Source organism: Drosophila pseudoobscura, chromosome 3 (assembly GCF_009870125.1).
Source record: "Drosophila pseudoobscura strain MV-25-SWS-2005 chromosome 3, UCI_Dpse_MV25, whole genome shotgun sequence".
Classification (NCBI taxonomy): Eukaryota; Metazoa; Arthropoda; class Insecta; order Diptera; family Drosophilidae; genus Drosophila; species Drosophila pseudoobscura.
Genome location: NC_046680.1, coordinates 11,505,895 through 11,518,781, shown reverse-complemented (window position 1 = coordinate 11,518,781; position 12,887 = coordinate 11,505,895). Strand labels below are relative to the sequence as shown.

Here is a 12,887-nt window from a genome sequence, read left to right as displayed (position 1 = left end):
GTTAGCCAGCTTGTAGGAAAGTAAATCGTAAATCGGGTAAAATTATGTGTTGAGGGCTGAGGATTCTAGTTAGTTAGTAATATTCCACGGAATATCAAAAACGTGGAATAAGTATAAGTATAAGAATACAACTTCAATTCGTCAGTATATTTACGGTATATTTTTTAAATGAGACGATAAATTTTGGTATATTTCTGAGGGTCGGACGGTATACCTTATCGATAAAATCCGCGGTCACACTGCTGATAAGGGAACTCCGTTTTCGAACTTGCATATAAACAAATTGATATTAATTAAAGTTTCTAGAGGATGTCGAGGCGTGGACTGTTGTTGATGGGCCAATGCATGCCCTGCATCAAGCAAAATGCCTCCAAGATACGCATACGCCGCATGGAACTGGACAAGAATCTGAATATGGTTTGTTGCCGCTTTCAGCACAGTCGCATGGGATTCACTCAGTTTCCATTTCTCTTCCGTTTAGTACTTTAAAAAGGACGACTTTTACTTTGCCCACGATCCGCAAAAGGTGTGCAAGACCGGCGACGTGGTCCTGATACGAGAGCTGCCCGAGCGCATGACCCGCCTCATCACGCATGCTGTAGAAAAAGTGGTCTATCCGCTTGGTGACATAACCGATCCCATCACTGGCAAAAAAGTGGTGGTCGGCAAGTACCGCGAGGATATCGAGATGGCCAACGAGCTGTTCGGTAAGTCGAAGAAGTCCTTCGACTATGACAAGGCCCCACCACGTGGTCGCCTCGAGGGCACCAAAGACTTTACCCACGGCGAGACGTACATCAAATACCATGAAGATGGCAAAGATCAGCCCTTTGCGGTCTGATAAGTTTGGTATATCTACATATATAAGCTTAGTATTCGTTAAGTTTGCAATATAACAAACAGATGTGTGCTATCTGTGATCTAATAGATCGTGCCCCAGAAAAGCCGGCCCAATCAAAGAGCCTGAATAAAAGATTTCTCTAAATATTTTATTTAAATTGTCGATAATGGATTTGCATGTCTTATTTGATTGCTTTCTTTACGTATAAATGTATTCATTTCCACTTTCGGCTATCAATCTGATCAACAGTTTTTTGTTTTTCGTTGACTCGTATTTTCCTAATTTAAAAAGTGTTCCATTTTGGTGCCTTGACAATGCAGCATGTCGCATGCCGCTTGAACATATTTTACTCGTATATGGTATATATATGCATTTCTGGAGATTCAGATTCAGATTCAATCCGTGCCATAAATTAAATTGTAAACTAATCACAATCTCTTACGATTCTAAAGTTGTACTGGAGTATAGGGTTCGCCAGGTGAGCGCTATCGTCGCATAGTTTTTGCTGCAGACAAAAAATGATTGGTTTGAATAAGTGTTTGGTCCTGGAGTGGTTCTTGAATATCTGCCCAGCACTCACCTGCTCCAGATCGTGGCTAGCGCGCAGCATAAAGTCGCGCAAGAAGTAGCCGTGCTCGGGCATGTCGAGGGCCAGGATCAGCTTGTTGTTGCCCAGCTGTTTGAGGATTTTCACTCCACTGCTGGGCGGAACCTCATCGTCCTCGTTGAGTTGGGCATTCGCGTTCGCATTGGCCTTGGCCTGGTCCTCATCAATGCAGATGGACCACTGCAGTGGCTTGTTCGAGCTGTTGAGGAGAATAAAACTATGTACTTTGGCTCTTCGTCTGGCTGTGACTCTGTAGCGACTCACGTGAAATGTAGCTCCAGATTGCTGGCCTGGAGATAACGCGACACTGGGACTATGTAGCTAACGTTCAGGGAGCTGCCCGCACTGGGACAGAACTTCTCTATGTCGATGGTGCTGTTGTATTGGGCGGCCAGGACACAGCTGGTGACGCTCCAGCAATCCAACTGAATGGGAGGATGGTCAACCTCTGGCCTTGGCAGCTGCTCCAATGGTGTCCCCTGGCCCAGACTCTGGTTTTGGATCGATGCTGCCTGTGTCTCTGCGTTCTTGGCATCCGTGTTGTGGGAGCTTTTTCCGTGGACAAAGGTAGTCTCGTTGTTGGCCGACAACGCTGGTTGTGAGGCTAGTACGTCGGGATCCTGCTCCTGCTCGGCGGACTGAAGATCATCCTCCACATGCTGCTCCCTGACATTGGCATCTACGTTATCCGGCTGTGTCTTCGACGACGGCAGTTCCTCAAAGCAAACGGACTGTGGATGGACGAATGGAAGGTGTTACCGTTTAAGAAAAGGCTTCTTGCGTTACCTGGCAATTATCGCTGACTGACTCATCGCCAGTGCATTCCGCCGGCTGGCCAAAGAGCCCTGTCTTCAGGGTCTTATGCACGATCCAGTCCAGACTGCGCTGATTGGCCGACCGCCTGCCCACGCTGGAGTCCCTCAGGCCCGTTTCCGGGAACACAAATCCAAAGAGCGCTGAGATGGGGTTGTCTACGGACTCGTTGGTGTTGCTTAGATTCTGCAGGTCGAGGGCATCGGGATTTTCATGCCCACCGCTGCTGTTATGGACAGGAAGCGCCGCCGGGGGTGGCGCGTCCAGGGCCTGCGAGAGAGTGCTCTGGGCCGGTTCGGTGCTGACCTTGTTGGTGGTCAGCGCCAGGTTCGCCGTGGGCGGTGACACCGTCTTGTACACGTTGTAGATGACCGCGTCCCCAGTGAGCTTGCGGATGGCCTGACCGACGGTACCGCCGACATCCGACGAGTGGGATGCCCCCTCTGCTCCCTCCGAAGTGGGACTGGCAATGGTTCCCACCACCACAATGTGCTCGTCCAGCTTTAGAGCCGACAAAGGCTGCTTCCCACCCACCAACTGCTGCTGCTGCGCATCAATGTCTATGGAGTTATTCTCAAAGTCTTGGGGCAGGGAAATGGCCTGCGACTGGCTCTGGGACGACTGTGTGGGCTTTTCGGATGAGGATGAGGGGGCGCTCGTTTCATTGACGCTGGCTGGAGGCGGTGCCCCTCCCCGTACACCGTGCACAGCCTGGAGCGCCTTCTGACTGGCCGCCTGTCGCAGAACCTCTTGGGACAGCGGCCACTTGGTCTTCTTGCTGCTGATGGTCTTGTTGCTGAACCTCGGCGCTGAAGTCGTGATGCGACTGTGTTTCAGCGACTGCTGCTGCTGCTGCTGGAGGTTCACCTGCGGCTTGGTCATAACGGCGGCCAGCTCCTCGGCCTCATCTTCCCCGGGGCGCGGGCCCAAGGCAGAGGCTGGTGGTCGGGATGTACTCGTGGCGTACATCAGACTGGGCCAGGCCACGTGCGTCTTGTTCTTGAAGAGTGTGTGCAGGCTGTGCTGAAAGTAGTGCCTATCCTCCTCGCTCAGGTGCGTGGGCGTGTCCGTGCGGAAAATGTGACTGTTGCCAAAGAGCTGGTACCCGTCCAGCTGCTGCTGCTTGTTGTGCTCCACAAAGTACAGCGTGGACACAGCCGCCAGGCTGCAATGGTAATCGGAACAGGGAATATCGGGATTAGGTGGGGTGCAAATTGTGCGGAGGCTTCCCTCCTACCAGGCTGCCATCACGATGATCAGCACAAAGATGACAATCTGCAGGGAGCGGCTGGAGCAGATCTCGTAGCCATCCCGCCGACTGATGTAGGACTTGAGGGCCCCTCTGTCCGGCAGCAGGCAGCGCGGCTCCAGCAGGTCCTTGGCACGCAGTTGGTGGCTGTTGTGGCTGTTGTTGGCCCGCTCCAGATGCTCGATGCGCGTCTCCAGGGAGCCGGTGACCTTGCACAGCTCCTTGACGGCCCCAATGTTCTCCATGAGGATGCGGTCCTATCAAAGGAGTCAAGAGAATGGAGTCTCGTTCTGCATCGAGAGCTTAGATGGATCTCACCTTGTTGACCAGCAGAAAGTTCTCGATGACATCGCCATTGGGCAGGACAACGCTGCCAGCCTCTTGCACCGCATCCGGGATCACCTCGCGCACCTCCTGGGCAATGACGCCAGTGTCGACAATCTCCCGCGTGTCGCTCTGTCGCCTCAGGCCCGAGTGAAGGGCGAACTCGGGCTCGTAGCGGTAGCGGACGATGCGTATCTTCTGGAGGTTGCGCAGCTGCACCGAGGTGTCGAGCTCCCCGATCTCCTGCTTGGCTCGACTGTCGCTGGGCTGGACAATGTGGCCGGAGACCTTCAGGTTGCCATGCACCACAAGACTCTCGTCCGGACGGTCCGTGTTGATGCCCACGCGGCCCACATGGAAGATGGACTCCTGGGTGAGGCCGCGCTGCCAGCACAGGTCCACGTCGGACTCGAATTGGCCGGGGTTGGAGGCGCGCACTATGATCCGCTCGCTGCCATGGCTCATCACAGGGAAGTTCCCGGAAATTGTGTGCACATGGAGGCCCACCACCAGCTGGAAGAAGCGCTGCTCCGGATTAGGGCGCCCCTTCTTGCGCATGTTGTTGTTGGTCGTCTCGGAGAAGTGCAGGCGGCCAACGGTGATCTTGCTGACGATATGCTTCTGGAGATCGATCCTGGAGATGGAGAAGTGGGTAACAGACGTACTCGTGTATCTGTATGTGTTGTGCTACTCACGGAACTGGATAGAATGGCTTCTTGGATCGGTCCGACTGGCTCTGCTCCACGCGGATGGTCTGGTTGGGCGCCTCGAACTTGACGCCGTAGAAATGCAAGTGAAAGGATTTGATTTTCTCAAAGCCGGACGGGGTCTTCACAAATTTGGCATCGCCCTGGAGTCGGGCATGGCAAGTAACCTGAAAGTGGTTCTTCTTCTGGCACACGTACGCGTCGTCCGAGACGCTGAAGTTGAATCCCTTGTCCGCATCGACGCGGTAGTAGATCACGGACAGCTCCTGCAGGCTCTGGTCGAACAGCTTGTGCCAGTTCTCCGGCTGGAAGGCATTGAAGCGGATGCACTGCGTCTGGGCGGTGTCCCCGGCCTCGCTGCCCGACCCAGAGCCGGAGCCGGCCGCCGCGTGGCTCGACTGTCCGTCCAGGCTGTTGTCCGCCTGCGAGTGGATGCCGGACAGGGCCGGCGACACCGAGGCGGAGCAGTGTGAGTGGGCAGGTGTCTTGGCCAGGTCACTGACGCTCCCGTTGCCGGCCTCGTGGCCGTTGCTGTTGCTCTGGCTGTGGGGCGCGGTCAAGGAGTGGTGCGAGGCGCGCAGGGGACTCATCACCAGGCCCGCGTCCACCTTGGCCGTGGGCGAGAACTCCGAGCAATCCAGCGTCGTGGACATTTTCCGCTTACGGGACAGCGAGTGCACCGGCGTGGAGGGGGCCGAGGTGCGGTTCAGCGATAGCTGGCTGGTCCCAATCACCTGCACCCGATCGCCGAGTCCCAGCGAGGAGGTCAACGTGCAGGTGGAGAGATTCTGGTAGCTGCCAGCACCGTAAATGCCCGGACCTGGTCCCGGCTCAGGTCCTGGCCCTGGCCCGTTGTCGTAGTGCTGGTAGATCATTTGCTCCTGGACCATTTCCGGATGTGGCTGCACTTGCACCTGATGCTGCTGATGCTGCTGCAATTGATTGTGCGGATGCTGCAGTATCTGCTGCTCGTTGAGTGGCTGGCACAGCAGGCTGCTGGGATTCATGATCAGCCCTGCCTCGTGCTTGATCCTCACATCCACCTGCGGCGGTGCAAAGTTGTGTCCCACGACGTTCATCTGTTGCTGCTGTTGCTGTTGCTGCTGCTGATGCGACACGTACTGCATGTCTGTCTGCAGCATGCTGCCCGCCTGCGAATGCCCCATTGGTCCCAGATTCGAGTAGATGAGGTCCCCGCGCCCCGGCAGCAGCCCCAAGCCATGCGTCTCGTTCAGCGGACTGTAGGCGGGCTCAGAGCCCGAGTCTGGCGGACTCTCCGGCAGATGGCCATGGACATGGGGCGTGCTGCTCAGGCTGATGGGCGGTGTGTGGGGCGAGTCCATTTTGCTGGCGGCAGCTGCCCCGAGAGCGTCATTGCCTCCATGCTGGGCGCTGCTGTCCTCGAGGCCACCCACTCCGGCCGTGACCTGCATGAAAAGGTCCAGGGCATAGTTGTCGATCCCATCCAGTAGGTCTTGCCGAGCTGCAGGAACAAGGGGATACAGATTAGAATTTTTCATTTCAGTAGGCATTCAAATATCGCACTATTTGCTCGTGTGGGAGGGGCGTAAACCACAGCACAGATAGTAATTCCAATTAAATGAATACAAAATTCGTGGCTTTACGATAAGAAGACCGCCCGACAGACAGACAGACAGGCAGACAAACAGACAGGGCCTGGTAATTCCCGGTCTGTTTGATCGATATGAAAACCCAAAGAGTAATGGGACTCCGTTGACGTGCCAAATAAATTCGTTGTGTAATTTATGCAGAAATATGCAGATGGCTAGGAACCAGCATATTATATTACCATTGCCATTCAGCGCCTTGGGATAGTCCATAGCTAGTTTTGGCCTGGCTGCTTTCTTTGGGCTACACTCGTATGTTATATATGTATATTGTTTTATCTGAGCGCTCTCAGCTCTCGTTGCTTGGCCCTAACGATCTGCACTGATGGCCAAGTTGGGAGCAGCAGGCAGGCAGCAGCCGCTACGACGGCGGCGGCGGCGGCGGGAGCAGCATCCATGGAAACAAATTAATTTTTTTTGTTGAGTTTTTTTTTTATTTTTGTGTTAGTTATTTAGCCGATGCTGCCGCTGCATCTCCGAAAACAATTATCTAACGCACGTTTGAGCGAGCAGGCGGTTGATGCACTCTTCACTCTTCGCTGAGCAGTGAAAATGCATCGGAAAACGGAGGAGGGGCAGGGGCAGGTGCAGGTGCAGGGGCAGGGGCAGGGGCCCCTCTACCTCCATGCCATGCCTCTAAGTACATTTAGAAATAATAAATAAATAAAGCCCGGCCTACCAATCGGTATAATAATAATAATAAAAGCAGCAAACGAAAGCAAAAATTAAAATAATCAAATCGAAATTACGAAAAACAAAATGAATTAAGGAATACCCTAGCAGATTGATGCTTCCCATAGTTCCAGCTAGTATTCTTTGATCTATTAATGAACAAATTAATGAAACTATAGCTTTTGGTTCTTGGACATGGGTTTTCCAACAACTAATGACATTTGTACAAACAGAGAAAAACACCCTGATATTAATATGAAAAGAATTGATTTAGGATTTAATCTTTCAATAATAATATGGATGGATGTGCTTCCAGTTACAATGCCATTTTTCTCCGAGTGTACTCGTGTATCCATGAAAATACCAGACTACTCGCACGACTAGAGGTAGCATCAAAACAGACAAACATTTGCTGCAAAGCAAAAGAAAAATGAAAGAAACAGCCGCAGTCGAGCATCAAGTATAATTAAATCGTTTTGTTTATGCAATTGTATTCTTTGATGGCAAACAAATAATATTTTATTTGCACAAATGCATTGGCAGTGCCATCCACAATCGCACTGAAAGGCACTGAAATACTCCGTTTTCACTCCACTCTTATGTTCGGTTTTATAATTACGAGTTTTATTTGATTTGTACGAGTATTATTATGGGTTTTTTCTTCTATCTCTTTGGTTTTTGTTTGGTCACGTCGAGCGTGGACAGAACATATCTGAGGACTGACGGCAACATCAAATGTAATGTGCAAATATTTGAGTCCTGCGAGGCGGCGGATTGTTATTGATCAAACAAGTTTGCTCGTTTCGTGCCGCACAGAAGTGGCATGCAAATTCCCTGCCCCGCCCGTTCCCTTGCGCAGGGAAATCGTATGGAAATACTAATATTCAACGAATCCGGGTATCATATTTCCCCAGACTGTCTTCCCCTGGGTGTCTATTTTCGGCAGCCACTTTTGTTGTCAATGACAAGGGGCGGGGCCAGCCTTCAATGGGGCCACCAGCAAGGACCCCGTTTGATTTTCGTTATCCTTGGTAATCGAATTTGTATACTTACAAAAATCCGAGAAATCAAAGTCCATGTTCAAGTAACTTCAGAAGCATCGCATCCTCATATGTCCATGTGGCTACAGCATGATCTGCGAATGGAAATGGGAACAATGGGAACACTGTAGACTAGGGCCACCTTAAATTACAAGCTCCGCTTTGCTGGAAGTATCGTATCGTATGAATTAAGCAGAAGAGACAAGCCCCAAGCCAACCCCGAAGGCAACTCAAGCCAAGAGAAGCGGTGACTAGTATTTCTCAGTCAGTTCCCAGGAAAAGCCACCGCCGGGGGCTGGAATGGGTTTTTCTTGGCAAATATTAATAGGAGTAGGCTATTTTTATGCTGTGTACGTTTCGAATATGTTGTTTTAGCTTATTGCTGTCTGGCGATAAGCTCTGCTAAATGACGTCCCAAATTCCGCCACATATGCACATGCATATATACATACACACGCATACATGTATATTCTGATATCTCTTTCCAAGCCTGGGTTGAGTACAACGCAAAAAAGAAACAAACACACACACACACACAGACACAGGAATGCTCTCAGATAAAGATAAATGAATCGCGCTTCCAACTGGAACTTGCGCGATGTCTGGGGCGGCAGCAGATTTATCAGCTCTAAGTGGGGGTCGGGTCACAAAATAATAATATAATTCCGCGACTATGGCTATATGCTGTGCAGCCCCAACTAATTTGCATCCCATACCCGCCGACACGTGGCTTCACTCCACTTCTAACGACATTTAATAAACAAATGAATAATGGCATCGGCATCAAATATGAAAGAAAGGTATTTGCTCAACGCTTGGCATTTGCCTTGGCATTTGGCTCTGCGACGCTCTTAAGTATGCAATAAAAATAGTATTCCATTAATTTGTGCCGCACACATACACGGCGTATGCTTAATGCCAATAAAACCCGAAATTCAAACTCAAATTCAAATTAATATTTTTCAAGCAATGAGGGATGCCTATTGAAGAGTTTCTTTTACTTTCTTGCCTCTGCTCTGCCTGAATTGAATCAAAATAAATGTTTAACGAGAGATCGGAAGACTTGTTTCGTTTGCACTTCCAACGAGACTAGGGTAGGGTATCTGTTCATTCTCCAAACATTCCCGATTAAGTAACTATTCGAGCCATAATTGAGTCTTTGATAGTCTCTGAGACACTCGGGAATCTCGTAGTCCGAAGAGGAATACCCGAACTGACTGGCTTCTTGCTCGTCTCTTACGTGTATTCATTGTTGTTTTGTCGCAATGATTTTGATTGAATTAACGCTTTGTATCTCCTAGGGGCTCACACAGAATAAGAACGAAACGAAACGAAGCGGAACGGAACGGAACGAAACCTCTTACAATAATATAATGAAAACTCAAGTGATTTGATTTAGTTGGATGGCAGCTCTACAACAGCAGCAGCAGCAGCAGCAGCAGCAAACCAACTAAAAATAAACCAACCGAAAGCAGAGTCGAGTCTTGTCATGACAAGAGTTTCACTTGATGAAACCTGTCGGTCTGTCACTGGTCGGTCTGTCGGTCGGTGGCTATTGATTGTGATTTCTGTCATTAAGTCGGAAGTCAGAGGCGCCATCGTATGGTGCGGCCAGGCCTTAGAGGCAAACATATCTCGCACCATATCAATGGCAGCGGCGTTGTCTCATCCTTGAGCCAGCGCTAAGACATTGGCTTTCGCATTTGAATCGCTATTTGGCCGAGGCATTTAGCGTTTTATTAGCATTTCAATAAATTCACAGCAGCCGCTGGAGCAACAACTGCGATATGACATCCCCTGCGTCGCTCTCAAATGGCGTGCAAAAAATAAAACACGAAATAAAAATGCCAAAGCCAAAGCCAATTGCACTTACGCGCAGGGCAGGCCAGGCAGGCAGCAATCAAATTGAGTTATAAATATATATTTTTTTAGTTTGGTGCTAGTTTGGGATGGGGATTGCTTTTGCCAACAAGTCAATTACAAGTCGAAGAGCTCGCCCAACCAGAAGTGCTGGCAGCAGTCCCATGACTTTGATTCCAGCCCCCAGATGAAGTTAAGACATCAAACGTGTCTGCCAAAGGCGTCAGCAGCAGCAGCCACAGACAATTATCAATCGAATTAGCGGGTGGTGGCTAAACAATTTGCCAAATAGCGAGTCAGGGGGTAATGGATCCCAGAAAGATATTTCACAAGACTCGATTCGAAACTTATGGCTCTCGGAGAGTTCATTATGTTTAAAAAAAAACTCAATAGATTGCCATAATCGAATTAAATATTAATTGAATCGATAGATTGTAATATTAATGTAATCTCCCATTAACGTTCTCCAGCTAAATTGTGGTTTCGATGATTCATAAAGATTGTTCATTCGACGTGTGGCCGAAAAGAAAGTCTGCGTTTCGTGTAGGGAACGGAATATTCCATTTGTTATTTGTTTGATCACATATTCGTATTTAGCATCTTTCGAGACGTAGCTAAACGGATCTAAACTCTAAGGCCAGCCCCCGTCCCCGCCCCCACATTCATGTGGACCACACCACTCTCCGTCGATTAGCAAAAAAATAAACTATGCTAAACAGATTTTTGAGCTTCAGAGGAGGTCCACTCCACCCCGAGCATCATCTTCTGTATCTGTATCTGTATCTACGTCTAGATTGTTATTTATAAGTATCTTGATTTATCTACGCGTGAGTGTGTGTGTGTATGTGTATACCCTTACAGAAAGTATAACGATTGTGACCAGAAGCTAAGAAGGTCCGACATCTGTATCTGATCAACACTCTGTACAAATCATTCGATTTTCTATATCATATAGAAATAATCCAGAAATTATCTGTGACAACAGCTTTGCTGTTTCGTAATCGTATCTTTCTTTGTAGTTGTGTAAAACTCAATCAAAATCGATATATCACAGAAGAACGATGGATCTGCAAGCGTATCAAAAGCTTTGGCCCCTGAAGCTGGCCTTATTTTCTTAGCTTTTACGCGTACGTCGGCTGAAGGGTGGTGCGGGGAGGTGGGTGTGGGGTTAGAGCGGGAGCGGGAGCCGGAGCCGCTGCTGTTGCTGTTGCTGTTGCGGTGCTTGAAACTCAACCAACCGGTTGACTTTTATGTCTTTGCTGATTTTAGCCGAAGCTTTGTTGTTGTTGTTGTTGCTGCTGCTGATGCTGCTTTTGAGCGTCTTTTTGGGCTATGGGACAGACACGTTTTACTTTTATTTTATTTTTTGTTTTAGCGCTTGGCACAGGCTGTGACGACGGGCCGCCGTCCAATCCATCCAATCCAAGCGATGAAGCTCGGCGCGCACAGACAAGAGGGCACACAACACAACAAAACAAAACAAAACACAACAACACAACACAACAAAAGAGCGCAGCCGCTAACCAAGTTAGCAAACTGAAACTGGCCAAGATCATAGGAATCCGGACTCAATGTCTTGTCTATGCCGGACAGCACACACTCGTAATTGAGATGAGCGCCAAAAACAAACATCAATCGCATCGAAGATGAAGATGAAGATGTGCAGGCCCCCCGAGGGGCAATCGCAATTCGAGACAGCCCACTAACAATATATGGGAAAAACAACACCGCTATTTCTGCCGCATTCTTTGGATACGCCGACGACACAGCTATTGATCACTGACCGAATGGAAGGGAAGGGCTTATATCAGGCGGCACTATTGCATATTTTTCCAGCGGGGCAGTGGGAGCGAGGTCTATTGTTTTCCTGATTCTTTGCTCATCTCACAAGATTTTTCGGCCACAAAAAACAAACATGGAGAGCAAGCTCTCCCATGCATGTCTGTTTTGTGTGTGTGTGCGTGTGTGTGTTTTTACTGCTATTCGATTACTCGTACACCTGCTCGAGAGGCAGTGAAATCGGTTTTGCTTTGAGTCGTTTTTCCACATGTTTTGTTTCTCTGAGATTATTCGATAGATTATTTGCGTAATTTCCAGTTTTTTCACATACACAATGGATGGAATATTGCCATGCACTTATTTTTTTCAAATTTTATCAAACATAACGGTATCTTTCTATACTCGAACGAGTATATGTACGTATGTATATGCATATGTATATACTTCTATTTATGTGTTATCATTGCGCGGGGGCGTATATTTTGTATTTCTCTGGTATTTCGCCTAATACGTTAGTTTTAGCGAGATTTAGCTCTCAAGCTGCCTTTAAATTAGTTATACACACAGACACACACTTAGCCTACACAGGCACTTACACTTGCACGAATTGCCGTTACTTTGATTCTTGACGAATTTGTTGTTGCACTTTTTTAGTTCTATTTATTTTTTGTCGTCACTGCTGTTGTTTCACGCTTCGTATACTCGATGCGAATGTTAACTAAGATCGCGTTTTATTTTGTTCTCTTTTTGTTTCTCTATTTCGGTTTCTGTATTCCCCGATCCGCTAGAGCTATCTAAATAATACGTTGCCGTTGGAGTGCCCACACCAACTGGTGGTTGATCGGATCGTATGTATCGTGTGCGCTCCGAAGCTGTTCCGAAGCTCTCTTCCACTTCCACAACCGAATCTCTGCTCAATGAAGCTTGGCTTTGGAGTTGCCACTGTTCACATATATAAAATTGAAACAAAAAAATTGGCCAATCATCCCCATGAATGCAGACTCCATCGATTTAAGATTTTGCTTAGATGTACATTTACATTTTCATTAATTACTGAACCTATAAGAAATTGTTGGCTTGATTTGTAACGTCTTTTAAGGCTTCGAGTGGGGTGACAACTCTGCTCGACTGCTGCCGCTCTCTGGCCGCAGAGACAGTCTTTCTCTCTCTCTCAATCTTTGGATCTCTCGTTTCGAGGAACTGATAAATCACAGCCAGGCCAGGCCAGCGTTTGTTAAGAAAAAATGTAAATTAAATTATAACTAGTGGAGGCAACAATGGACTTAAGTAAAACCCGGCCCCTGTGCTTACTGCAACGTCGGCTCTCACGCAATTAGCCCTCCCCCTGTTCCCGCAGCCGGCTTAAA

At 48.7% G+C, this 12,887-nt stretch overlaps 2 protein-coding genes across 3 annotated transcripts; one reads left to right on the top strand and one right to left on the bottom strand.

The window, feature by feature from the left end:
• The first annotated feature begins 254 nt into the window (after positions 1–254).
• mRpS17 (mitochondrial ribosomal protein S17) lies at positions 255–992 on the top strand. The gene is made up of 2 exons (XM_001360872.4): positions 255–417; positions 482–992. Exons 1-2 carry the CDS (start codon positions 310–312, stop codon positions 839–841), a joined length of 468 nt encoding a protein of 155 aa, XP_001360909.1. The 5' UTR covers positions 255–309; the 3' UTR covers positions 842–992.
• Positions 969–12,410, bottom strand: LOC6898452 (uncharacterized). 2 transcript variants are annotated; one of them, XM_015184335.2, is made up of 9 exons: positions 12,117–12,410; positions 7,895–7,976; positions 4,530–6,024; positions 3,829–4,468; positions 3,499–3,767; positions 2,235–3,426; positions 1,713–2,179; positions 1,422–1,647; positions 969–1,346 (listed from the first exon to the last, which is right to left on the bottom strand). In XM_015184335.2, exons 2-9 carry the CDS (start codon positions 7,917–7,919, stop codon positions 1,266–1,268), a joined length of 4,395 nt encoding a protein of 1,464 aa, XP_015039821.2. In that variant the 5' UTR covers positions 7,920–7,976; positions 12,117–12,410; the 3' UTR covers positions 969–1,265. The 2 variants fall into 2 exon arrangements, with proteins under 2 accessions (XP_015039821.2, XP_002138495.2); XM_002138459.3 differs by lacking the exons at positions 7,895–7,976; positions 12,117–12,410 and adding an exon at positions 6,352–6,483.
• Between the last annotated feature and the right edge of the window lie 477 nt (positions 12,411–12,887).

Excerpts from the sequence above, each read along its gene's own strand:
- mRpS17 (XM_001360872.4), top strand. The coding sequence starts at position 310 with ATGTCGAGGCGTGGACTGTTGTTGATGGGCCAATGCATGCCCTGCATC. Across the intron at positions 418-481 it reads TGGACAAGAATCTGAATATG|TACTTTAAAAAGGACGACTT; the intron begins GTTTGTTGCCGC and ends TCTTCCGTTTAG.
- LOC6898452 (XM_002138459.3), bottom strand. The coding sequence starts at position 6,382 with ATGGACTATCCCAAGGCGCTGAATGGCAATG. Across the intron at positions 3,768-3,828 it reads ACTTTCTGCTGGTCAACAAG|GACCGCATCCTCATGGAGAA; the intron begins GTGAGATCCATC and ends CTCCTTTGATAG. Across the intron at positions 1,347-1,421 it reads CTAGCCACGATCTGGAGCAG|CAAAAACTATGCGACGATAG; the intron begins GTGAGTGCTGGG and ends TTTTGTCTGCAG.